The sequence below is a fragment of the Pelmatolapia mariae genome, linkage group LG10_11 (assembly GCF_036321145.2).
Source record: "Pelmatolapia mariae isolate MD_Pm_ZW linkage group LG10_11, Pm_UMD_F_2, whole genome shotgun sequence".
In the NCBI taxonomy this organism is placed as follows: domain Eukaryota; kingdom Metazoa; phylum Chordata; class Actinopteri; order Cichliformes; family Cichlidae; genus Pelmatolapia; species Pelmatolapia mariae.
The window spans coordinates 26,551,199-26,578,032 of record NC_086236.1 but is presented as its reverse complement, the minus strand read 5'-3'; the positions used below and the strand labels follow the sequence as shown (position 1 = coordinate 26,578,032).

The following is a 26,834-nucleotide window of genomic DNA, read 5'->3' as shown; positions in this document are numbered from 1 at the left end:
TGAGTCACGGACTCAGGACCATGACAGTACCCCCCCCTCAAGGGCTGGCTCCCGACAGCCTCAAAAAAACACCAGACCTGGGTGGGTGGTGGGGAGTCCAGGACGGAGGGACCAGACCAGGACCAAAATGGAGGCCCCAGAGTCCCAAACAAAATGTTCACAACACACACAGGGGACACAGGGTCCGAAACATAGTTCAGGTGGCCAGCCTGGGGGCCGATAGCACAGAAGGCCAGGATGAGACAGTTCAGGAGGTCGGCCATGAAGAAGGTAGTGGTGGCGCGCAAATAGTTCAGGAGGCCGTCCACGCGGAAGGCGGTGGCGGCAACAGAAGTCCGGAGGCAGGCCACGCGGAAGGCGGTGGCGGCAACAGAAGTCCGGAGGCAGGCCACGCGGAAGGCGGTGGCGGCAACAGAAGTCCGGAGGCAGGCCACGCGGAAGGCGGTGGCGGCAACAGAAGTCCGGAGGCAGGCCACGCGGAAGGCGGTGGCGGCAACAGAAGTCCGGAGGCAGGCCACGCGGAAGGCGGTGGCGGCAACAGAAGTCCGGAGGCCGGCCACGCGGAAGGCGGTGGCGGCAACAGAAGTCCGGAGGCCGGCCACGCGGAAGGCGGTGGCGGCGACAACCCCGTTCAGGAGGATGTCCACGATAGCGATGGTGATCAGCCAGCTGCCTAGAAAATGGCCGGTGATGTTGAGGCGCCAAACGCGGACCGGATGGCGGCATGCCAGCAGCAGTACCAGGCGAGGACGAGCAGGAGGATGAGGCTGAAGCTGCATCTGCAGCTGAAGCCAATGCTGAAGCTGGGCCAGGTGAAGCAGAAGCCGATGCAGCTGCTGCAGGCGAGGATGATGACACGGAGGCTGGACCAGACGAGGATGATGACACGGTGCAGGCGACTGCGTGGGAGCCGCAGGTGGTGGCGCTGCAGGCGACTGCGGCGACTGCGTGGGAGCCGCAGGTGGTGGCGCTGCAGGCGACGGCGCTGCAGGCGATGGTGATAGCTGGACGGGCTCCTCGGTCCCCCCAGCGAAAGCAGCAGGCTGAAGCGGTTCCTGAGACCCCTCAGCGGAAGCTGCTGATGACGGCGAAGGCTGGACGGGCTCCTCGGTCCCCCCAGCGAAAGCAGCAGGCTGAAGCGGTTCCAGAGACCCCTCAGCGGAAGCTGCTGGTGACGGTGAAGGCTGGACGGGCTCCTCGGTCCCCCCAGCGACAACAGGCTCAAAACCAGTAGGCACGGGCGCCTCTGGCACACATGAAGAAGACTGCAGCTGCGCAGAGCACTGACCCTGCTCAGGCAGTGACAGCCGGGTGCAGTCCTTAGCTGGCAACTTGGCCTCCAGGGGTCCAGAGTTAGCTGCGGGTTGTAACCCAGCCTCTGGGGAAGCCCTGGAGTGGGTAACTGTCCCTAATGTTGCCAACTTTTGAGGAACAGGTCCATTGTGAAACAGTTTGTCTCCCTGCTCAGAAACAGCGGCGGAAAAACAGTCTTTTAAGGGGTGTATGGGCATAGCTTCCTGTAGAGGGGCGAGTGAAGATCGTGACTGAGCCATTAACTGAACTACTGACTGAGCCATGGACTGAAATATGGGTTGTAGTGATGCTAGTGGTGATGGTAGCTGAGTGGCTGACTGAAGTGGTGGCAGAACAGGTAACTGTGCTCCTGGGGAGGCTAATGGCTGTGCTACAGACTGGGGAGCTAATGGCTGTGCTACAGACTGGGGAGCTAATGGCTGGACACAAAACTGAGCTGGAGAGTGGCAATAAAGTCCAGGCTCGGATGGAGCGGCAGAGACACAGTCTTTTGGTTTCACAGAAGGTTTATAGACACCCACTTGGGAAGGGTCCGTTACCACAAAGGTAGGTAAGCTACACGTACTGTCTCTAGTAGCACTCAGAATAGCCCCAGAAAACAAAGTCCCAGAATCCGGGGAAGCCAAAGGATCCCGCTCACTCACCACATCCGGCCGCTCGAAGGTGAAAGCAGATGGGGGATGAAGGCCTAGATCCCAAAGGAGAAAATCCTGCTCCCACGGATATAGCGAGCCCAAAAGCCATGGGAGACCAGTCACCAGACGCTGTAGCCGCCTCTCTATAGCGCGACGGGACTTATCCTCTGGGCTTTCCAGCCACAGGTCGATGAGCTCTTGTGTGGCATCGATAAGATTCTCCCGTAGCTCCTTAGATGGATTAAATGCTGCTGGGTCCATCTTGTGGTCGTGTCGTACTCTGTCACGACTGGGGCAGCAGCCGTGTGATGATTGGAAAGGAGGACTCAAATGCAGCACTTACTAAGATGTGAGGGTGGTTTATTAAGAATACAGAACACAAAGTGGGGATGGCAAAACAGAACTAAGGATAAACTAAACTGGGAAAACTAAACTATAGAACGACAAACCTGAACACGGGGGGAGGACGACAGGGAGAACACACAGTAGATTCACAAAGAGTTTCCAGTTGATGGACACGGAGATCACAGAGGATGAATACAGACGATGCGACGAGGAACAGAGGCGGACACACACTATAAATACACAGAGGGACACTGGGAAATCACACACAGGTGGGAGACACAGCTGGACCTGATTAACCTGACGAGACACGGGAACACTAACACCAGGGACCAACAGAGGGAGCACAAACCCAGAAACCCAGTATCCAAAACCCCAAAACACAAACCATCCCAAAACAGCCCACAAATAATAATAATAACAACAACAATAAATACCCCAAACACAAAATCACTGAGTCACGGACTCAGGACCATGACAGTCTCAGAGTGACGCTGAAAAACTAGTTCATGCATTTATTACTTCCAGGCTGGACTACTGTAATTCATTATTATCAGGATGTCCTAAAAACTCCCTGAAAAGCATTCAGTTAATCCAAAATGCTGCAGCAAGAGTACTGACAGGGACTAGAAAGAGAGAGCATATTTCTCCTGTATTGGCTTCCCTTCACTGGCTCCCTGTTAAATCCAGAATTGAATTCAAAATCCTGCTCCTCACATACAAGGTCTTAAATAATCAGGCCCCATCTTATCTTAATGACTTTGTAGCACCATATCACCCTATTAGAGCACTTCACTCTCACACTGCAGGCCTACTTGTTGTTCCTAGAGTATTTAAAAGTAGAATGGGAGGGAGAGCCTTCAGTTTTCAGGCCCCTCTTCTGTGGAACCAGCTTCCAGTTTGGATTTGGGAGACAGACACTATCTCTACTTTTAAGATTAGGCTTAAAACTTTCCTTTTTGGTGAAGCATATAGTTAGGGCTGGACCAGGTGACCCTGACTCCTCCCTTAGTTATGCTGCAATAGACGTAGGCTGCCGGGGGATTCCCATGATGCATTGAGTTTTTCCTTTCCAGTCACCTTTCTCACTCACTATGTGTTAATAGACCTCTCTGCATTGAATCATAGCCGCAACACTGCCTTCAAGTCAGGGGACAGGGCTGCGTATAGGGCGGCCAGGGCAGACCTGAGTAGAGGCATCAGGAAAGCTAAGGCTGCCTATAGGAGGAGGATTGAAGATCACTTTGCTGACAACGACCCCAGAAAAATGTGGCAGGGGATCAATCACATTACCAACTACAGAAGCAATAACCAGGCGACATCTAGGACTGATGCCTCGCTGGCTGAGGATCTAAATCGTTTCTTCGCCCGCTTTGAGACGACCAGGCCCTCAGCTGTCACACCACTTCCACCCGCCCCCAGCACCGGCACACTAACACTCAGGGAGCATCAAGTGAGGTGTGCTCTAAGGTCAGTGAATCCCAGGAAGGCGGCAGGTCCTGATGGAATACATGGAAAGGTTCTCAGAGCATGTGCTGACGAACTGACCGGAGTCTTCACAAATATCTTCAACCTTTCCTTGTCATTAAACACCGTCCCGCCCTGCCTCAAAACCTCCACCATCATCCCCATCGCCAAAAAGACAGCTGTGGTCAGCCCAAATGACTACAGGCCTGTTGCACTTACGCCTGTAGTGATGAAGTGCTTTGAGAGACTGGTCTGTCAGCACATCAGGGCCAGTCTGCCTCCCACTTTGGACCCCCACCAATTTGCCTACAGGACAAATCGATCCACCGAGGACGCTATCACCATAGCGCTCCACACTGCGCTGAGTCACCTGGAGCACAGAGGAAGCTATGTGAGAATGCTCTTTCTGGACTTCAGCTCAGCATTCAATCATATCATCCCGGAGATCCTGGTCCAGAAACTGTCTCACCTGGGACTCTCCACCCCCATCTGCCTCTGGATCAAGGACTTCCTGACAAATAGACCACAGTCTGTCAGACTCGGCCCACACCTGTCCAGCACCATCACACTCAGCACCGGGTCTCCACAAGGATGTGTTCTGAGTCCCCTCCTGTTTACACTCTACACATCCGACTGCTCCCCTACCCATCTCTCAAACACCATCATAAAGTTTGCGGATGACACCACCGTGGTTGGGCTCATCTCAAGGGGGGATGAGTCGGACTACAGAGATGAGGTCAACAGACTGACTGAGTGGTGCTCAGTTAATAACCTCCAACTGAACACCACAAAAACTAAAGAACTCATCTTGGACTTCAGGAAGGGCAGAGCAGACCCGGCCCCACTGTACATTCACGGGAGCTGTGTGGAGAGGGTGCACTCCATGAGGTTTCTGGGCGTGCAGATCTCTGATGATCTCTCCTGGTCTGCAAATACCACGGCGGTGGTAAAAAAGGCCCAGCAGCGTCTCCACTTTCTGAGAGTGCTCAGGAGGAACAACCTGGAGGAGAGGCTGCTGGTGACATTCTACAGAGCCACCATAGAGAGCATCCTAACGTACAGCATAACAACATGGTATGCAGGGTGCTCAGCTGCAGACAGGAAAGCACTGCAGAGGGTCATCAACACAGCCCAGAAGATCACCGGCTGCTCTCTGCCCAGCCTGGAGGTCATTGCAAACTCTCGGTACCTCAGCAGAGCTGGCAATATCATCAAGGACCTTTCTCACCCCAGCAACCAAGTGTTTGAACTATTACCATCAGGCCGACGGTACAGGTCACATAAAACCAGGACAAACAGATTCAGGGATAGCTTCTTTCCCAGAGCTATCACCATAGTAAATAAGCACAAAAACAACTGAAACTGCTTAGCTACTCCATACTGTCACCGTCAATTATTATGCTGCTATTCTTACTGTCATTATATTAATGCTGCCATCCTGTATATATTGTACCTACTATTGTTTGTTTTATTGCACCTTTTATATTTTACATTTATATTTATTATTGTATTTTTGCACCAAGGGAGTGGCACTCCAATTTCGTTGTACCCTGTACAATGACAATAAAGGCTATTCTATTCTATATCTGTAATTAATCTCTGTTTCTCTTCCACAGCATGTCTTTCATCCTGTCTTCCTTCTCTCACCCCAACTGGTCTCAGCAGATGGCCGACCCTCCCTGAGCCTGGTTCTGCCAGAGGTTTCTTCCTGCTAAAAGGGAGTTTTTCCTTCCCACTGTCGCCAAAGTGCATGCTCATAGGGGGTCATATGATTGTTGGATTTTTCTCTGTATCTATTATTGTACGATCGACTGTACAATATAAAGTGCCTTGAGGCGACTGTTGTTGTGATTTGGCGCTATATAAATAAAACCGAATTGAATTGAAGTAATTTTGCTCAAAACTAGCAAATTGAGGCTGTTCAGTCAATCCACAGTTCCTGTCAGGGAGGGGAAAAAAATATGTCCTGCCTCTTCTGTATGTTGCTGCAGGAAAAGTTAAATGGAGTCCATCTGTTAAAAATCACATTCGGTTATAACTAATGGTGCTGGTTGGGGATAACTGCAGTGAGGCAGCAGGTTAAAAGAAGGTTTAGGCTCCTGTATGTGAAGAGTAACTGCGTTTTGCTAGTGAGCGGCTAGCTAACCTTGTAGCCGTGCTACCCGCTAATGTATTAGCCCTCTGTGGTATAGTGTAGCCCTCAGGCAGTAAACCAAATTTCTGGTTAGTGTCCCTTAAAAATTATTATTATTTATTTTTTATTTAATGCCACAAGACACATTACTGTTGCGTAAAATGAAGCGGAGAAGAAGAGAGTTTGACAGTTGACCTGCAGGGTGCTTTCAGGAGCTGCAAATGCTAGTGCTAATATCGGGGGGGTTTTACGTGTTAAAGTTGAAATAAATATATTTTCTAAATATATATACATATAGACCTGCAGGGAGCCACATGCTCACCGTCTGATGATGAAATTTACTCAGTCCCTAGCAGGTTCCTCGATGTGGAAAGCATAATCCTAGACAAAATAGCGCTTGCCTTAGGGCAATATTATACAGTTAGACCACTCTTCTTAGGGTATTAATCCTAAATTATGGTCTTTTGGGCTGCTTGTTTCAGGTTTTTAGGTGCTTCCCTGCTCCAACACACTTAATTCAAACGATTATCTTCGAATAACCAGTTGTGTTTGAGCAGAGACTGTTAAGAGGATAACCTCTGTTAATGTTCTGAGAGCACTGAGTGGTGGAATGTATATATGTAGTCTAGTTTAGTAGTCTAGTTTTGTTTGGATGCAAATTTATTACACACATGCACCAAACGTGCTGTGTTTCTGCAGAAAATTTGTCCTCAAAAACTTACTGTGAAAAAAATGAAGTTGACATCAAGTGCTGATGAGCTGGTCCAGATGTTTCTAAACAAGTGAGATTCTGGGTTCATCCAGTTCTCAAAGAAGGCAGCAGCAGAGAGAATTTCATGGTTTGATCCAGGAGTTGAAGCTGTATCATTGACAGCTTCAACTCCTGACATCAGCTTGAGCTCTTGCTGGCAGAGTGGGCAACACATCTGAGGAGGCAGAGAAATCATTGCATAGAGCCAAATGACCCAGAGCAGTGTCTAAGGTAAAAATAGTATTATTTTAATGCTGCAGATTTGTCCAGTGAAAATTACTTGGTCGGGGTGAATGGCTGCATTAAGAATACATGAGAATATATGAGAATACATGAGTCCAAGACATATTTTTAACACATGAAATTTTTGCACAGATTTTACACTTGCAGTGTGTAAAGGCCTTTACAGTTAGAATTCAAAAGCTGATCAAAAATGATACAGAAATTACTTGAAGGTGATTTGATATTGCTGGGAAGAGGCTGATGTATTTTTTTAAAACTCTTTATCAGGGCCCAACATGAAAAACTCAGTTTTAAGATTAAACCAACTCTGCTTGGTGGTATTTACAGCATATGAGCAAAGGTAGTCCACATGTCATGCACGTGACTTTGTTTATATGAGATCTCAACCTGCATAGCGCATGGGAACGCACATCCACTTTGTTTACTTTCACTGGTAGTCATCCAGGAATCCACAGAACTACAGTTACCTCATTAACTTCACTTTTCCCCTGTATCCACTATTCCAACAGTTTTACATTTTTCTCTTGTGTTTGCTTATTATGCTTCTATTTTTGTCCAGGACTGTTTGCAATCATCCCAGAGAGAGGAGGTATCAGCATCTCAACAGAGACTAAAACCAGCAACCCCATCTGCTGCTCTGAACCTCTCTAGATAGCGTGCACAAAGAGCAGCACAGACCATTAAAGTCTGCAGGCCAAAACACCAACCAGTAATCTGGAGGAGAACAAGGTGACAAACTCAGCAAATTCACAGCATCCTACAAAGAGGAGTTGGATAAGCTGAGGATTAAGAACAAAGTTGAAAATCACTGAAAGAGGAGAAAAGCAAAAATACACAAAACAGAGAAGAAACTTGAAAACGTAAAGACTTGTTGGAAGTCCAGAGAGTGCTAAAGAAAGAGAAAAGGGCAACGCAGGAGGCAAAAAAAGAAATTCACAATGCAAAGAAGGAATTATTGGAAGTCCAGAAAGCACTGGAAGAGAAGACAAGGGGACTGCAAAATTAATTGTTAATTAATCCGTAAAGCACTCAAAATGAGAAGATTGACGTGATGGGGATAAAGACAGATGGTAGACACTGAACTGTCACAGAAGGATGGGGAAAGAAGAAGAAGCAGGTGAAAAAGAAGACAAACGAGCAGGAGAAGACAGTCAAGAACAAGAGCTGCTTCCAAAAGAAAAAAACATCTACTAGTTACTAGAGATGGACCGATCCAATATTACGTATCGGTATCGGTCCGATACTGACGTAAATTACTGGATCGGATATCGGAGAGAAATAAAAAATGTAATCCGATCCATTAAATATCAAAAAAGCACCTCACAAAACTTGCTACACGGTGTAACTCGGCTCATAACCATGATAGAGCGGCTGTGTGTATTTGTAGCCTCCAGCATTTCATCTCCAAGGAAGTTATCCCAGAGAGAAGTAAAGCAAGTGTGTAAGTTCATCTCTGAATGTTTGTAAAGCATTCCCACGTTAAGCTTAACAACCGATATATGGAGCAAGTGCCTCTTCTCTCTCCCTCCCTCTCCTGCTGCTACTTCAATCATGAAACTGATTAATGATCAGCTGATCGGCTTTTCTGTCGGGAGTCCGTCTCTCTTCTTTGTTTTTGGCCCACTTTGCACCAGAAAGAGGAAACCAGCGGCTGAACAACAGCAGCACGTTTAACCTTGATAAGCTGTTGTTAGAATTTATTTAATATTACTTTCTAGACCAGGATCCTTTTCTAGGTAGCTGACGGCTGGTAACTGTGCAGGGGCGGATCTAGCAAAGTTTAACCAGGGGGGCCGATAGGGCATTAACAGGGAAAAGGGGGGCACAAAGACATACTTTTCTTTCTTATTCTCATTTAAAATGTCTAGCTTTTAATAAATAATTATCTGAATCTTACATCCAAAGTTTTAATCTGATGTAAAATGTATAGAAGTCCATTACTGTATATAGTAACTGTTAAGTCTAATATACCCTAGTAAACTATACTACTTTTTCCTTTGGGAAGATACCATCTGTGCAGTCTGCAATTCTGTTGAAGAAAGATGTTGAATCTATTTAATTATTCTTGAAAAATAATTGATTTCTGTGCATTTTTTTTCACACTGAAATGAAGATTAATAATATATAATAATCTTCATCATCATAAGTGAATAAAAATCAGTCAATAAATAATCCTGTGTGTGTCTGCCTCTACTCCTGCTGGTATGATCTAAAAAGGAATAAAGCTTTGAAGTCTATCAGTGTTTTTACAAGAATACATTTAAATTTAAAACTCCTCTGCGGCTGTGATTGTCACATGAGCCTGAGATGAAGTGTTTCCTCCCTGTGTTTTCATAGATTTATTTCGATCTGATATTCGTTCGCTGAGTGCCTCTCCTTTTAGATTACCTGGACAAAGCTTGTTGGGATTTACACCTAGAATCATTATCTGGGGCTTGAAGAAGAGGATATCCGAACATGCAACAATAATATTCACACCTAGGACCAGAGTGTTAAGCAGGAGGAGTTTAAAAGAGAACCAGACACTCTGAGCACATGAAGCCAAAGAGAACTTTCAATTTACTATCAAATCTATTAATATCATATTGAAATATATCCTAAATTAAAATTACACAAATAAGGCTATCACAAAACAATAGGGAATATTTCACCAAGCTTCACAAACAGCTGTGAACTCCATCATATTAAACTGATGCAGGAAAATGCATCTGGGACTTTTAAGAGTTTGGAATTTCTTTAGTTCTTTCCTTAAGTTTCATCTTCAGTCAGGTAAGCCAGAGTCAAGTTAGGTTCATTTTCAAAGTTGTTTTTTTTTGGCATTTGTGTATTTGTATTTGTGGTAGCAGGGTTATATTTAGAAGGCCTGTAATTTGTGTGAAATGTTCTGACTTTATTATGTTACGTACACACACATACATACAAACAAAGCAACTCAGAGGCTTGTTTTTACTAAATGATCTTTTATTATATCAGGGAAGTAGTAACTTCTCCTGCCAGTAAAAAGAGCTACCCACCATTGCTTATTTAGCTTTTCTTCTCAAAAAAAGGAAGTACATTAATCCTCATTATCCAACACAAAGTTATTTCCTTGCCTTATAATTTACCAGCAAGCTTTGAAATGTGCAAATGACAAGTCTTTCAAAATCACCATTATGCAGCTGATGGCTGACTATAGCATTCCTATAAACAGAATAAATCCCTTTAACTCACCTGGACCCACAACACCAACGCCCTGGTAAAGAAGGCCCAGCAGCAGCTGCACTTCCTCCATGTCCTGAGGAAGAACAACCTTGACCAGAAGCTGCTGCTGGCCGTCCACTACTCCTCAGCATGCTCTCCTACTGCCTGGGTGTTTGGTACATATGGGCCACAACTGAGAACAGGAAGGCCAGAAGCGTAATTAACACTGCCCAAAAATGGAGGCCATTGCCAGATCCTCCTGTCTCAGGAAAACCAGGGCTATCACACATCAACCCTTGCACCCCACCCACCACCTGTTTGATCCGCTGCCCTCTGGTCAATCAGGTCCCACACCTCCAGACTCACAAACAGCTTCTTGCCCTGGGCCATTCGGACTGTAAACAAACACTATCTCCTCACACCCACCCCTGCCCCTGCCTACTCACCCACCGATCTGAGTAACAGTCTCCGCTCAGGCCACTCATACACAGACAGTATTCAGACCTCAGTCTTTTTCTTTGCACTACTTCCAAGCACTTTGCAACTTGTTCTCTAATGTGTACCTTACTCTTGTTTTTGTACATATTTCTCCTGTTTGTTATTCATTCCTGCTGTCTTACTATTTATATTTTATTTTGGCACAGTTGGCGTGGAGCACCCACAATTTCGTGGGACAGTGACAATAAAGGGCTATTCTATTCTATTCAACCACCAGAGGGTGGCAACACTAATTTCTAGAAATCTAGCCTACCACTCATCAATTATGACAGTAAAAACCCAATAAAGATTTGTTTATATAACTTACAATAAACCTTCATACATGAGACTATATTTAAGTTCATTACAGCACATTATATTAAAAAGATTTTTATTTCTTGAAATTCTTTAAGTCATTAGCTGCGTTAATAATATATAAATAATATTCATTATTATGTTTAAATGTGTTTTGCATGAATACACAACCTCATTTTGTGTTTTCATAACTTAAAGCCGTTTTTCAACAATTTACTGTAGTATTACTTTAAATGACATGCAGGGGGCAGCAGTAAACTCTGACTGCAGTTGTTTTAAGAAGGGAACAAGAAGGGGGTTCGCGCAGTTACCAAAGAGCCTTGAATGAAAGAGTTCAGTATAGCTGCTACTTGCGATAACAGAGTTGCTGTCATTCATGTCAGGAGCGACGCCATCTTTCTTTTTCTTCTTCTTTTTTAGGGGCGACCAATCTTAGGCGTCTTTACCGTCTTTACAATTACCCATCATTCCCCAGAAACGTATGACCTGTCCCTGGCCTTGGTGTGTGGTGCCGTGCAGCTAGTTGTCAGTGTCTGCAGGCTGTTGGAATTAAATTAAGGGTAAACCGGCTTGTGTTTTTATCCGACAAGTCTGCGAGTAAACCGGGAGCTGAGCCACAATGCTGAAATGTAGGACTGTGTGGAAAAAGCTCGCTCCTTTGGCTAGAACTTCATCAACTCTGTGCCGGCAGAATGTGAGAAAAGCAGGTAAGTATCTAGTTACAGTAACTTGTCTTCCTTTTAGCTGACCTCGGTTTGATCATGCACTGCCTGTAGCATGATATTACACAGCAGCAATACATTAACCCACAGGGGGGTAGCCCTGTTAGCTTAGCGCATGTAAATTTCAGCGACCTTTGGATGGTTATTAGAAAGCTAACTCAGCTAATTAGCAAACGTTAACGACGCAAGATGTAATTTCAGTAACGGCCTAACTTAAACTGCATCTCGTTTCATTGATTGAAGCGCCAACGTTAACTGATAACGTCAGCAAGCATGTTTTTCACGTGTCTAGTGCTGGTACAGGTGTTACACCATGTTCTGTGCCCGTTTACGCTTTGCAGCGTATGCAAGGGCCCAGTGTTGGATTTGAATCATGGGGTTTCAGTCTCTGATGACCCAGAAAGGATAAGCCCAGTCCTGTGCAGTATGTAGAGTGCTAGAATGTACATTAATCTTCATAATAATATGTCACGTTATATCTATTACTCTTAGAGTGGAATAACACCTGCAACACAAGTCAGATAGGTTTGCCATTGCCTCTATTTTATGGAAAAGTAATTTAAGGCGCTTTCCTAAACCCTAGAGGTGTGATGAGGGCAAGCACAGGAGCATATATTTACCCAGTCCTTTTCCACTGTCAACATCCACAGATGTATTAAGCGTGTATTAAACAGGTAGCTACTCGGCAATTTCTTTTTATTAGAAGCAGGACTGAACCCTGATTTAGTAACGTTTGTGAACATAATTAAGAGTGCTGTAGCTTTGATCAGTGTTTAATCATGTGTGTGTTGGTTTACTGTTTCAGGTTTGAACAATGGCAGAATACCAACACATGTACCCACAGCTCACATGTCCAGTGGGCTGCCAGGGGGTGGTGGGGATAATCTAAAGTATGCCCTCCTGGTTGGAGCAGCCTCCATTGGTGGCGTGGCATATGTGAGTAAGCTTAGTTTATCATCATAGAGAGAGTGTGCAAATTTATTAATTGGAGCAATGATTTTCCACCCCTTTTCTTGGGGTTTATTTCTGTAAATTGAACATTAAGGGCTGAGCAATATGGACAAAAGAAAAACAAATCTATATTTTTATGCTTAATGCCAATACAAGATATTTAGAAGGCCTGCATATCTCTGTATTTTATATGGTAAATGGACTGATTATTATATATTATATATGATTATTATATATAGAGTTTTCTACTCTCCCAGAACACTCAAACATACAACATGCCACATTCACCCATTAACATCCATTCACACAAGCACTTTCTTCTATGCTTTAAGTGCTTTCTAGCTAACATTCACACACACTCATACTCTGATCCATATTCAGATGGATGCATTGGAGAGCAACTTGGGGTTAGTATATTGCCCAAGGTTTTTTGGCATGCAGACTGGGGGAGCCAGGGATCGAACCACCAGCCTTCCACAGGGTGGCTGTAGCTCAGTAGATGACCTGCTCTCCTGAGCTACAGCCACCCCCATATAAAAGCAACATTATTTCATAGGCAGTGTTAAAAGCAGCTGGTTTATTTTCTGTTAGGTAGGGATGGTTCATTTTCTTTGAAGTGAGCCTACTCGGAGTAAAAACTAAAATCTGTGTACTGCTGTAGACACAGTCAGCAGCGACATGGATTTTAGCCACCTGAAAGTACAGCTTTCACTGAAAAATAAATGAAGTTGTTACTCTCCACCAGATTCCATTAACAAAATTAGTAATTTTACTTCACTCAATACAGGAGTTGTTTGACCACTGCTGCAATGGCTGCTTTGTTAGTTTGTGTTATTCTGAGACTTTGAATTTTTAGTCGATGATGTGTTTAATGATGTGTTTGATCCCATATAACACATTACAACACTTAAGTCACGCAGTGTGACCTCCAACTTTTGTTTTCTGTAAATAAAAGTTACTGTTTTTGTCAACAGTCTGGTGTTTTTTAAAAGAACATGTTTTTGTAGCGTGTCATCTTAGCAAATCAGACCTTTTGATTGTTTTCACAGATGCATTAAGTTAATGTTTACTTTCAGACTATGAATTATTAGTTGTTGGCTTTATTTAAGCTTGTTTGAATAGCAGAGCAGTTATATGGATAGATTAAAAAAAAATAAAAAAATCTGTATAACAACCGTGATGGGAGTGATCTGCTGTCACCTCCAGCAGATTCTGACAGTCAGCTGGGCCCTTCCTCTGTGGAGTTTGCGTTTTTTCTACCAGTGTGAGTTCTCTGTGGGTACTCTGGCTTACTCCCACAGTCCAAAGACATGCATGTTGGGTTATTTAGTGATTTTTAATTTGGCTGTAGGTGTCGATATGAGTGTATGCGCGTGTGTGTGCGGTTGTCTGTCTCTGTGTCAGCTCTGCGATAGACTGGTGACCTGTTTGGGTTGTAACTCGCCTGATCCCCTCTGTGAGCTGGGATATACTCCACTGCCCCAGCATATCCCAGATTGCGCAAGTAATTAATATAATGGTTGAATGGCTATATCACCCAGTCCTAGTTTAAAGGCCTCAACCTGGAGGTAGAGATAGATTTTTCCATTTGGAAATCAGTGTTGATAAGTTAATGCGTTCATTTTTCAGCTTGCATCTACAAAATCCTCCACTGCCTGTTTGCTCATGACCGAAAGATAACCGTTGACACCAGATCTGACTGGCAAAATTGGACAGCTTGACAAAATGAGGCAATCATTGAAGTTGTCAGTGACTAAACTTAGTCCATTTATCTGTTTTTTTACAGGCGTACCATACTATGAAAGGAGACCAGCAAAGATATCAGGCGCGTATCACTGAACTTTCGTCCAGATCACAAAAAGCAGCTGCAAAAGAATCAGTCACACCCATCCAGCCCCAGCCTCCCAGTGAGCAGCTTTTAGGAACTATTGGTTAATAAGACAACTTTCACCTTTACTGTTAACCTCTGAGAAATTTCTGAATTTCACTTTTTGATTTTTTTTTTTGTCCTTTAGCTGTAGAAACCACTGAGACAAAAGGTGAGTGATTTCTTTGCCATGTCTGTGTAGTCGGTTACTGATCAAACTCCACTTATGTTAATAACTAATAGGAAGTAAAGCTTTGTAACCTTGACACATTTAAACAGATCTCCTCCAGGCCTCTTAAGTGCAGCGCTTAAATGCTGTTTGCAGTGACACCTTTTTAAAGGAATTTGTGTTTTTAAAGTTAGAAGAGCCTTTTAATCAGCTGACTCCATAGCGCATGGTTTAGCTTTGACTTTATTTTCCATGTAAGCAGCAGATTTTGAGGCTTTAAAACAAACTGCGTTACAGACTGTACTTGAATTGGAGACTGTTTTAAATCTCTCACTGAACCACAAACCAGATTGTCTCTTGCTCTATATGCTGAATGTTACTCAAAGTTATTTTTAACTGTGTGTTCTCTCTCAGCCACCACTGAGCCAAAACCTGAAACAGCTCCTTCATCCCAGGAGCCAAGCCCTCCAGCATCAGGCACTGAAGCAGTAGCCACCAGTGAAACAACCGAACTGCCTCCAGGTTGTCTGCATACTTTTTTTTTTTCCTCTTCATCTACCATGCATGTTTAGCAATATAAAAAATATCTAGAGCATGCAATGCTTTATATCAGCGGTCCCCAACCTTTTTCGCGCCACGGACCGGTTCATGCCCGACAATATTTTCACGGACCGGCCTCTAAGGTGTCGCGGATAAATACAACAAAATAAAACTAGTACCGGTACCGAAAAAAAGAAGATTTATTCATAACACACGTGAAAAGACCCAGGAAAACGATAACAAAATAACGCTAAAAACCGATAAAAATCCTGAAAACCATACATTTCACACCTGAGCCTCAACTCTCGCGGCCCAGTACCAAACGACTCACGGACCGGTACCGGTCCGAGGCCCGGGGGTTGGGGACCGCTGCTTTATATGCTTGGGTATTAGAAATGATGACACCAACTGGCAAAAGCAGGTCAGTGCAAGCAGGCAGGCGGCAAAGCAAATTTCCACATGTTAAAAATATGTTGTTGGATTTGTTAAATTGAGATGATGTGTTTTACAACAAAGATTCTTTGCGTGCTTCACACTTTTATCATCTCTTTTTTTTTTCGTGCGTACTGTCTATATTGAAAAGCTGAGAATTTTGCAAATGATACCTCATTTGCTGCCATGTAAGTAAGATTAAAAACAGCCCCAGATAAAATAGCCACAAAGATACCATTCAGAGATGCACTGACGAAACCAGTGAGGGAGTGGAATCGACAGATTTCCATCATCCTGGCCAAACCAGTGCCCACTATATGTTTCATGCACATGGTGACATGCACACTCACAGCCACATACTAACGTGTTAGCATGGAGGCTTCTCACTGTGAGTGAAGACAAAAAGTCTGCCAAGGTAAATTGAGTGGCGACCCCCAAATAAGACACCTAAATCACCCTCAGTCAGCTGAATGTGGACACTTTAATTAAAGAAGCTAAAATAAAAAAAAAACAAAATAGTCTAAAATGAATTCTCTAGAGCCGGCAACAAGCCAGCCGCCTCAGTATGAGTGAGGATTTTTTTTTCCTTCATTGATTAGTTTAGTTTTTGAAGTACATTTAGTGTATCGGCGGGCTTATCTGGTCTCCATTCATTATTTGTAGGAAAATAATGAGTTACTCTGAGCCTCTTTTGTCTTACTTTCACTCTGAATTGTGCTTGCTGTTCCTCTTCCATCTGAAAATCAGCCGTGGGCTCCACACCTGCCTCTCTCAAGCTGCCCTCACATGCCCCCTATCTCCTCATTGGTGGAGGTACTGCCTCTTTTGCTGCTGCTCGGTCTATTCGAGCCAGAGACCCCGGTGCCAAGGTCAGTAAAGCCCCCATGTTCACTTTGAATTCCCTTTGTTACTTGTTTAGTTGTACCTGAATTTGGTAAATATGAGTCTTTTTGTTTGTTTGTTTTTTTACTGCCAGGTACTAATTGTGACTGATGAGCCAGACCTTCCATACATGAGACCTCCTCTTTCTAAAGAGCTGTGGTTCTCTGATGATCCCAGTGTGACAGAAACGCTGCGCTTCAAACAATGGAACGGAAAAGAAAGGAGGTGTGTTTGGTCTATTTAACCTTAGTGCTCTCAGTTCTTTTGTCTCAGCATCTGTCTGTCCTTGGCCATGTCTTGCTACATTATTGAAAAATTCAAGCTTCCTCTGGCACTATTGTGCCTTCTTCAGACTTAAACACAGGGCTTCCATTGTTCTTTAAAAAGGGAAAAAAATAAAGCAAAATTAAGTCTTAAAATATCTTGTTTCCTTAAAAATAGGTGTTAATTTTGCAGATTGTATTAGGCAGTTTATGTCTAACTTCCAGCACAGAGAGAATTGAATGTAGGCTGTACCAGTGAAAGAACTTGGGTAACCTCATTCACATTTTACAATGAATTATTTAACCCACAGTAATCAGTTGCTGATATTAGATGGAAACAGCTGAAAATAGATGGATACATGTATTGCAAATAAATAAGAGAGTTATGATAATGTACAGTAGACCTTTACCAAATGTAACATTGCCGCCATATCATCCATCCATTTTATTAGCCACTTATAAGAAAGTTCACGTGGGGCTGGAGTAGGGCTGTTCGATATAACGATATATATCGGATGACGATATAAAAACGTCTATCGTTTCATTTTACGCTATCGTTTGTTTCGTGGTGTCGCAAAATAAACTGTTTACGGCAATATTTTTTCATCGTTTTGATGGTCACTGTAGTGGCTATATTAATTTCTTAAAGTTCTCTCTTTCTCTTATATTTTATATAACCACACTACGGATGGACAAGCGCCTGTTTTTATGCGTTGTGGTTAGCAACAACGACGGTAACAGCATCGCGTGTCCGCTTGTTTATGTTCCACATAAACCTTTCACAATAAAGCTCAAGATCCTGTTGAGACTTTTCAAAATAAACTGAATCACGTGAAAGAGCAGATTATTTACGGATGAGAAGTAAAAAAAGAGCCAGGTGCTAAAAAAATAAACCCTAGACTAAAACGTTAGAACGGGCTTTTCCCCGCAGCACGCCGTGTAATAAATACTCACAAAGAAAATGGCGGCCGTTACAACTTATGTCTAAAAATGTATAGTTTCATGCATCGGTTAAAACACTCGACTCCAGCTACATGACGCGCAGCTGGAAACACTTCCCGCAAGACGAGCTGCCCGAGATTCACAGAATTTACAGAAAATGTTACATTTTTGTGATTTATATTGTTATCGGGACGATAGAATTCTTATATCGAGATATGAGATTTTGGTCATATCGCACAGCCCTAGGCTGGAGTCTATCCTAGCTGACTTCAGGTGAGAAGCAGGGTTAACCCCGGACAGGTTGCCAGCCTATCACAGCGCTAACACAGAGAACCAGTCAAGGTTTCATTCACACCTACTTCAGACTGGATTCACCAGTGAACCTAACAGGCTGCTTTTGGACTGGGAGGAAGCTGGAGTACCCCGAGGGAACTCACACAGCAGAGAACATGCAAACTCCACACAGACAGGCCCCGCCAAGCTTAATGTTCAATCCCAGAACCTTCTGGCTGTGAGGCGACATTACTAACCACTGCACTGTCACGCAAATTTAGCCTAAAGAGACGTCTTTAGGCTCAGTGTGCAACAAAATGTTTGGAACAGTTAACGGTTAAAATGTGCTGTTATAATAATGTGCTATTGTATACCAAACTTGTATCCATGGCTTGTTTATAAATGCCTGCATATAATTTATTATTTCAACATTGTTCGGTCTGAAATGCAGTCATTCTGATCTTTAAAATTTGCAGGAACACTGAGACATCCTTGCTGATCTTACTTATAAAATTTGGTTGTTACTAACGTCTCTATTTTACTGCTGTTTCCCTTTTAATAAATGTTAATACCAAACAAATCTTGCACCACTTTCTGTGCTGCAGTTTCTCTACAAAGAGGTGATAGACTTTTTTTTAAACACCTGGTATTGTCGTAAAAAACTGAATGTGTACTCTATAAACATTTCTGAGAAGCTTTTTTTCTTTTTCAGTGGTTTAGTCATTTTAATACTTTTGTATTTATTTGCTAGCATCTACTTCCAGCCGCCATCATTCTACATTAACCCAGAAGAGCTGGATAGTGTAGAAAATGGAGGAGTGGCTGTTCTCACTGGAAAAAAGGTAGATTTATGGTTTTCTTTCCTCAGTCTCCATAATTTTATTCAGTATATGAATAAAATTATACTGAATAAAAGTGAAGTATTCAGACCAGAAGTAATTATATTGACAGATTTGCAAGCATTATGTGTTATGATGTCTAAACCTGGAAAGCAGAAGTTATTCATGAGGTATACTTATTTTTTTTATAGGTGGTTCACATGGATGTGAGAGGAAATAAAGTAAAACTGGACGATGACACTGAGATTTCATATGACAAGTGTTTGATTGCTACAGGTAAACTCCCTTGTTTTATTTCTTGTCTGTTTTTATCACTTAAACCTGGTAGAAGCTAATTTTATCTTTCTCAGGTGGTGTGCCAAGAAATCTCCAAGTCATTGAAAGAGCAGGAGAGGAAGTGATGCAGAGGACCACTTTGTTCCGCAAGGTCAGTGTGTAGCCACACGGGGGTGGTAGAGATGTTTCACTCTAACCATCTGTGGCTGATAGTATGTATATACAGCTTGTTGGAGTGAGTGTTAAGGCATACCATGAAGGAAATATTAACTATTTTAAAATGAAAAAAAAAAAAGGTTGTCTGAATTTAGATTTTTTTTTTTGTCTTTTTTGATTTAGATCATTACAAGCATTGAGATTTTCCAGACAGAAGTCTTACTGTGTGTTACATAAAAAAAAATCTGACTGTTGCTCTAAATTCAGTTTTTGTTTTTCCCACAGATTGAGGACTTCAGATCTCTGGATAAGGTCTCGAGGAATGTAAAATCCATCACTATCATCGGAGGTGGCTTCTTGGGCAGCGAGCTGGCTTGTGCCCTTGGCAGGAGATGTAAGAACAGATGACAAGCTGAGAAACTAGCAGAGTAGATAAGAACACTGATGTCCAGCATAAGTAACTCTTTTCTTAGTTGTTGTTCTTCCTCTTTCTCTTTTTAGCTACTGAGTCAGATCTGGAGGTGATCCAGATGTTCCCTGAGAAGGGTAACATGGGAAAAGTGCTACCCGAGTATCTGAGCAACTGGACAACAGAAAAAGTCAAGAAAGGTCCAACTTTATTTCATATAAGTCTCCAAAGACAAAAAATGTTCTTTATGTGTCTCATTATATTATGATGTCTTGCCTGTTTTCATAGAGGGTGTAAAGGTTCTTTCAGAAGCTTTGGTGAAGTCTGTGACCTGCAAAGATGACAAATTAGAAATCCATCTAAAGGATGGTAGATTGGTAGGTTCAGATTTCTACACAAACTCGGCCAAAATCAGGACATTGAATTTATTTATAAGCTGCTGATTATCTATCGTTTTATTTTTGTAGGTGAAAACTGATCACATTGTTACAGCTGTTGGCCTAGAGCCAAATGTTGACCTTGCTAAGTCAGGAGGTCTGGAGGTGGACTCTGACTTTGGTGGCTACCGGGTAAACGCAGAGCTGCAAGCGAGGTCCAATATTTGGGTGGTAAGTTAATGTTCATATGATGTTTTCTGCTAACAAGATCCTGAAGAGCTGTGATTAAAAATCCCTCTTTAAAAGTTCCTGTGCTATGCTTTGCTGGTTTGCCTATAAAATCCTAGAAAATGCTGAGTAATTTAGTTAAAGTCACTTTTGTAGAAATTTCAAACCTGTGGGAATGTCTTAACTTAATTATTATCCCATTGTGCTCATACCTCTAGTTTCACTGATCATTTTGGACACAGGAATAATTGTTCACGCTTGTTTTAACCAAAACCACCACATTTTTACCAACCGATGCACAATGATGATTTTATCTTCTTTTTGATTAAAGCGCCCTCTTCAGGCTCAATCAAGTCATAGTCCTAATATAAAATAGTGTAATTAAAATTGTAGTGTAATGCCAATGTCCTATTTTGAATGTAATGTTGTGTTTTAGGAAAATATTGTCAGTGCCTGTTAACATGAAATAAAAACTGCATAATCTAAGCCATACTGCATGTTCCCAATCGATTCTTGTTGATGTAGGCAGGAGATGCTGCGTGTTTCTATGACATCAGACTGGGTCGCAGACGTGTGGAGCACCACGATCACGCTGTTGTGAGTGGTAGACTAGCTGGAGAGAACATGACGGGAGCCAGCAAACCCTACTGGCATCAGTCCATGTTCTGGTAGGTATCATACTTTTGTTTACTACTTCTACTTACTATGAGCTATAAAGTCTTTTTTTTTCTCACCCTCCCCAAATGAGACCTGTGGATGCAAACCATGAAAACTTCTTTTAAGTGGAAATGAAGGAAAGAGTTTGAAGGCGAGAACAGTCTTAATTTTTGATTGCACTGAATGCATTTAACTCAGAGAGCATGTGCAGTGGTGCAAGGGACTCTGATGTAATCCTTTTAGAGGTCAGATCAACATACATGATTCCTTTGAAGTCTTGAAAACCATTAACCATTAAAATATTTAAAATGTCTTTAGGGGACATTAAATCCATCCCGAGAGAGACTTTAAACCCCTGAAGAGTCATCTCTGTTCATCAGAATTCGATAAAAAATAAATAATACCATCTTGCAATAAAATGCTTTATATTTGCCTCACTAACTATGCATGCATATATGAAAATGTGCCCCACTGCCTTTCTTAGCTGCTTGCCTCACTTTTTTGGTGTGTGCTGATCCACCCCACTGAACTCTCTTACGCAGATGAGAAAAAGCCAGTGCTTAAATTATAAATCAGGAGGTCCTGATCAAGACAGGGTACTGTTCCAGCAGGTCAAGGGAGACAAGGTCACAGAGTGCATAAGAAACAACATCAACAGTTTCTGGAGCACTTTGGGCAATGGCTCCCTGTTTAAAACTGAAACTGTCACCACAAACAGCATTTTGACAGATTCACACATGGTGCTTTTATTATACTTACAGAATATAATGAAGGCAACATTGTCTTCACTTAACTTTTCTCTCCTATGCTTCATTGTCTGTTTTACTGTGACACACATGGTAAAACAGCAAGCAGAAAATCCTTAAACTGAGCTAAAATGAAACAATGAAAGGCACAATGGGGGGAAAAAAACATTCAGCTTGCCCACGTCATCAGGCAGCTTCCAGTATGTTGCTAATGGTGATGGCATTGATTCCTTTGGTTACCTGTGGACAACAACGATTGTTCACTGAGATCACTGCTGATGTCTCTTCTCCTTGCCATCGTGTAACGCACACCTGATCGCTCCAGACAAGCAAACTGCTAAAACCTGTGCCTTTACAGAGGGGCTCAGATTTTCTGATGATTTATCAAGCGCGTTAAGCTTATTTAGCTTTTCACACAGTGCTTTTGGCATATTTTTTGCTAATCAATCACATGGTGTAACATGTGATTGATTCATTTTCATCTGAGGTTGTATTTAAATCATTTTAGAACCTCGTAAGTAAGACCTGTAATTGCTTTATTATTTCCTAATAGGTAAAACTTTCGACTCGATGACTGTGTACTTTTTCTTGTGTATGAAAAAGCACACGGACTGGTTAACAAGGTTAAATATTTGATTTAAAGCTTAAAAACAATAAAACTTTATGGCCTTGGACATGCATATGTTAGACATTATAAATAAGATCACAGTAGGACTCCAGATATTAAGGGAGTTATCAAAAATGTAAGTACAGCGTGGAATGCAACTCTCAGGACCCAGATGAATGTTGTGAATACGTGTTGCTAGCAGCTGGTGAAATGTGACACACTGTTGAAACATGGGTTCACTGCAGTCCAAGAAAAAGTACACAGGAACATTCGTCCAACTACCACAGCTTCATTAACTAGTCCTTCATATTTATATAATTATAAAGTATAGTCATGAACTTTTGAAAAGTTTGTCTGTTTATGCTCAAATGCTGCATGTAAAATGTAAAGAGACGTACCAACAGATTCCCTATAACTATCAACGAAGCATAGTTCTGGCCGGCTCTGCAGTTTTGTACAAGCTCTCTGTGCAACCTTGCAATTTGTCAAGGTCAGGTGACTCTGACATCACTTCAGGTCATGAGCTATCTTAAAACTCATCAGGCAGCAGCGGTGGGGGTTTGTCACTGAAGATTACAACCCTCAGCAGTGCTCGTGTTTCAGATGGGAGCTGTGTGAGGTATATAAACATACACACAGTGTTCAGGAAGCTGTTTTCACAGTAAAGTTTTAAAAAGCTGGCATTTGTTTCACTTCAGCAGAACTACTTCCAACAGAGATGTGAGGAAAATGTTCTTGGCATAGAAATCCTAGGTGACACTTCTTGGCACAAAATGACTGTGTCTAGTTTAATTATACAGTGGTGCTCCAAAGTTTGTCTACCCTTTAGTTTTCTACATATATTCTCTAAAACTTGACCAGATTTTAGCACAAATTTTAAAAGTAGATTTAAAAAAAAAAAAAGGAAAAAGAAAAAGCTGAATTAACAAATCAGACAATGCCAAATCGAGTTATTAATTATTGAGAGAAATTGTCTGTTGTAGCATATCTGTGAGGAGAGAGGGGTGATGTGAACTTTAAGGAATATCGGTTAATGTGAATGTTAAATTACAGTCAAGCGTTGCCAGACAGTGAGATAGCAGTCAGATGTGAGAGGGCTTCTTCTTTTATATTTGTAAATAATTATTTTCCTTGAATATCTGTGGGAGTGAGACAATAGCATAAGCATGGAGAGAACTTTCAAAGCAAATCCAGCATAAAGAGATGTATAAAAGACTGGGAGCTTACAACGGAACAAGTAACTAAATGTGTTTCTTGCAATGGTTAATGTTCACGAGTCTTCCATCAGAAGATTATCGAGGTGTGTGTGTGTGTGTGTGTGTGTGTGTGTGTCAGGGTTGCAAGGAAGCTCGATTGCTAAAGATCACAAGGACGAGTCAGAAGGCTGTTCGAAATGCTTGTATCAGACCAAAATAAAACTTACAGGTTTAAACAAGCTTGCTTCTGGAGGAAGGGGAATGCTGCTTTGCACCATAATGCCCATCATGGCTTGGGACTGTGCCAGAACGGCTTTCCATCAGAGCAATGAATTCTGTATTCTTCCGGGAAATTCTGAAGGCAAAGGGTCAGGAGATCTGCCTGTGAACCGAATCTCATCTGAAAGTGGGTCACGCATCAAAATGACGACACACGGAGCACACAAGTTATTGTACCAAGAATAGTTGGAGAGTAATAAAGCTTTGTATGGCTGAGTTACAGTTCTGACCTTAATCCACCAGAAATGATGGAGGAAGGCAGCAGTTCATGTAAGGAAATCTACCGACATCCCAGAATAGAAGCTGTTCTTTACGGAAGAATGGGCGAAAATTCCTCCAAGCCGATGTCATGGACCAATCAACAATTTTTGTAAACATTTTGTTGCTGTTATTTCTGCACAAGAGAGTCACACCAGATACTGCAGGCAGGCAGGCAGGGCTACACTTTTACACATACTAATATTGAATCATTCCCCCCCAGACGTGGGAAGTTAAATCCATTTAAGTTAAATACTTAAATACAATTTTCAGGTATCTGTACTTACTCTTTCAGGTATCTACTTTAGGTTTCTCCCTACATTTCTAAATGAATATCTGTAATTTCTACTCTTTACATTTCAAAAGAGACTTGTTACTTTTGGTTTAATGCATTTGGGGGTAAGTTACTATTTTGGTACTGCCAGCGTCCAAACATCAAACCGATTTGAGCCTAAACAGAATCGCATGAAAGGCAGTCCTGTTTGTTGATTAATCACCAGAGGATGTTGCATAAAAAGAGATGGCGTGTGCCAAAGTCAGGGGTTGAAAGTGGAACGGTGGTTTTTGTTTTTGCCACAACACCAATGACTGCACATGTCCATGTGTTGCGGTACTTCAGCATCTAGCTAGCCCTGCAGAAGAGAAGCGAGCATAAAGGGAGTGACGTTTTTTTAAATGTCAGGTAATTTCAAATGCAGTTCAACAAAAATCAGTAAACACACAAACTATTTGTGTGCAGTTTGTCGCACAGTGTGTTGCTAGCTAAAGGTTCAGCTGCTGTATTTCACAGGGAGAGAAAAGAAAGAGCTAACTTCACTCAGGGATGGAGAAAGATAAGAAAGACAGGACAGGAGAGGAAGAAGAGAGGTTAGATTTAAAGGTAAGGACTGCTCAGTAGGATTTAAGAAGATACTGGGTCTGTACATGTGACAATATGTTTTTTCATATTGTGAAACATGCTGAAAATTAAACTGATTTAGACTTGCTGCTAGTTTAAGGACTGGAGTTCTCAGTAGAAATTATATTAGAGTTATGATGATGAGTTATGATTCTTTTCCCCACAAAATTGGCCACTACAGCCAATTTTAGTGTTCCCCCACCTGCTGAATCCCACTTTAACTCATGACTGTACACATTTTCCTATTTAGAGACAGTCACCCTCTACAATGAAGGCAACAGAAAATAGATGTATATTTTTATTTTCCTTCTTTTTCTTCAGATTCAAGCTGAGTACAATTAGAAGAAAATAGACTAAAGGTTTTTATTTCCATCTACTGATATTATTTTATCATTTTGTTAATATAGCACAAGGTTCAATCAGCTTTGCACAAAAATAGAAACATCCTCCAAAGAGCTACCTTTTACTTTCTTACTTTGAGCCTGTACTTTTTTACTTTTACTTGAGTAAAAAAGTCAAATCAGTACTTTCTTACAGTACTAGAGTATTTTCTAACAGTAATATTTGTACTTCTACTTAAGTACAGAGTGTCTGTACTTTTGCCAACACTGCCCCTCCCACCTCCAAACATGACCTGGTTTAACATTTTGTATTTAATTATGTATTTAATCTACATGCTTGTAGAATCAGATATCAGATCAGTTTTAAACTTGAAATCTTTCAAGCCCCACTTTGAAAACACATGAGACATTTTGTGCAAAGAATTACTAAATGTTATGCATGATTTCTCACTTTGTTCTCAACTACATGTGGTACTGCAGTAAATCACGTGTACCTTCTTACAGGAGTGATCTGGGTCCTGATGTAGGCTACGAGGCTATAGGGATTGTTGACAGCAGCCTACCAACAGTAGGCGTGTTTGCTAAAGCCACTGCCAAGGATACGCCTAAAGCTGCTACAGAAGAGTCAGGTAGGAGCAGTCAACCTTTTCCTTCAAGCAAAGAGAGAAAAAAATTGATTTTGAGGACAAAGGGTCAGACAGAGTCTGTGTTCTCAAATCTGCGGCAGGAACTGGGATCCGCTCAGAAAGTGAAACGGAGGACACAGCCACCACCGCGGTGGCCTCTGTGACACCTGCTCCTGTCGTGGAGAACAAAGACGACTATGGCAAAGGAGTCATCTTCTACCTAAGAGACAAAGTGGTGGTGGGCATTATCCTGTGGAACGTGTTTAACAGAATGCCCGTTGCAAGGAAGGTAAGTGCTGCTGTTTTGCTTTGTGTCATCAAGAGCAAAATATCTGTTCGGTTGTTGTAATTGTTTATTTCTGTTATTTGTAGATCATCAAGGATGGAGAAGAGCATGCAGATCTGAACGAAGTGGCCAAGCTGTTCAACATCCACGAGGATTAAGACTGTGGGGACGACAAACGTGCACGGGAGGGAGTGGGGCTTCATGTGACAGCTGAACTCTGGGACTCATTGCCACATTCTCTAAGACACAACTGGTCACACTTACCAAATGAGGATCAATGTAAATTATGTTGGTGGAATATTTTCATATTTGGAATTTATATCTGTTGCACTTGTTTTTACTTTTTGGTTGGCTTGTTTTTCCTCTTTTAGGAGAAGTCTCTGTGTTATCTTTCTGCTGTCACCAAACTGGCGTGATTGCTTATCTGCATTCCCCCCCACCAGGCTGCAAATGTTGCACATGGGTCATCGTTTCCTTCGGTGTGATCAAAGCAGCTTGTTCAGAGGAGAAAAAAAAAGCTGCAATAAAAGCTATTTTTAAATCACTCATCTCTGTATTTTCAGTTGTGCTTTTAGAAAAACGACACTGACAGCCGAGAAGTTTACCTCCATTCGGAGCTTTGATTGTTTTGACGGTAGTTAAAGTCTGTGTGCTTCATCTTAATCTGAACCACTGGAGCATCAATGTGTGCTTCTTGCTACATTTGCTATGGTTATGCATGTGGGCTATCGTGATTTGACCACAGATCAAAAGCAC

At 42.3% G+C, this 26,834-nt stretch overlaps 1 protein-coding gene and 1 long non-coding RNA gene across 4 annotated transcripts in view; both read left to right on the top strand.

Annotated features, from left to right (window-relative positions):
- Nucleotides 1-8,959, top strand: part of LOC134638004 (uncharacterized) — a 95,969-nt gene extending 87,010 nt beyond the window's left edge. For both annotated transcript variants that reach the window (XR_010095216.1, XR_010095215.1), the window contains exon 3: nucleotides 7,446-8,959. This is a non-coding gene — a long non-coding RNA (uncharacterized LOC134638004). The remainder of the gene's footprint in view (nucleotides 1-7,445) is intronic.
- Nucleotides 8,960-11,204: 2,245 nt separating this feature from the next.
- aifm1 (apoptosis inducing factor mitochondrion associated 1) lies at nucleotides 11,205-26,622 on the top strand. 2 transcript variants are annotated; one of them, XR_010095018.1, is made up of 19 exons: nucleotides 11,205-11,565; nucleotides 12,386-12,516; nucleotides 14,318-14,438; nucleotides 14,547-14,570; nucleotides 14,982-15,089; nucleotides 16,287-16,408; nucleotides 16,516-16,646; nucleotides 18,651-18,741; nucleotides 18,930-19,014; nucleotides 19,089-19,165; nucleotides 19,456-19,564; nucleotides 19,672-19,779; nucleotides 19,868-19,956; nucleotides 20,047-20,187; nucleotides 20,710-20,852; nucleotides 25,671-25,795; nucleotides 25,894-26,081; nucleotides 26,165-26,357; nucleotides 26,450-26,622. XR_010095018.1 is itself a non-coding variant. In XM_063486565.1 (18 exons), exons 1-18 carry the CDS (start codon nucleotides 11,478-11,480, stop codon nucleotides 26,234-26,236), a joined length of 1,953 nt encoding a protein of 650 aa, XP_063342635.1. In that variant the 5' UTR covers nucleotides 11,205-11,477; the 3' UTR covers nucleotides 26,237-26,622. The 2 variants fall into 2 exon arrangements, 1 of the variants encoding a protein (XP_063342635.1); XM_063486565.1 differs by having other exon boundaries at nucleotides 26,165-26,622.
- Nucleotides 26,623-26,834: the final 212 nt, after the last annotated feature.

What these genes read in the sequence shown, in the direction of transcription:
- aifm1 (XM_063486565.1), top strand. Translation starts at nt 11,478, where the DNA reads ATGCTGAAATGTAGGACTGTGTGGAAAAAGCTCGCTCCTTTGGCTAGA. An exon ending in CCATTGGTGGCGTGGCATAT is followed by an intron (nt 12,517 to 14,317) that starts GTGAGTAAGCTT and finishes GTTTTTTTACAG; the next exon opens with GCGTACCATACTATGAAAGG. An exon ending in TTGTGCCCTTGGCAGGAGAT is followed by an intron (nt 19,565 to 19,671) that starts GTAAGAACAGAT and finishes TTCTCTTTTTAG; the next exon opens with CTACTGAGTCAGATCTGGAG.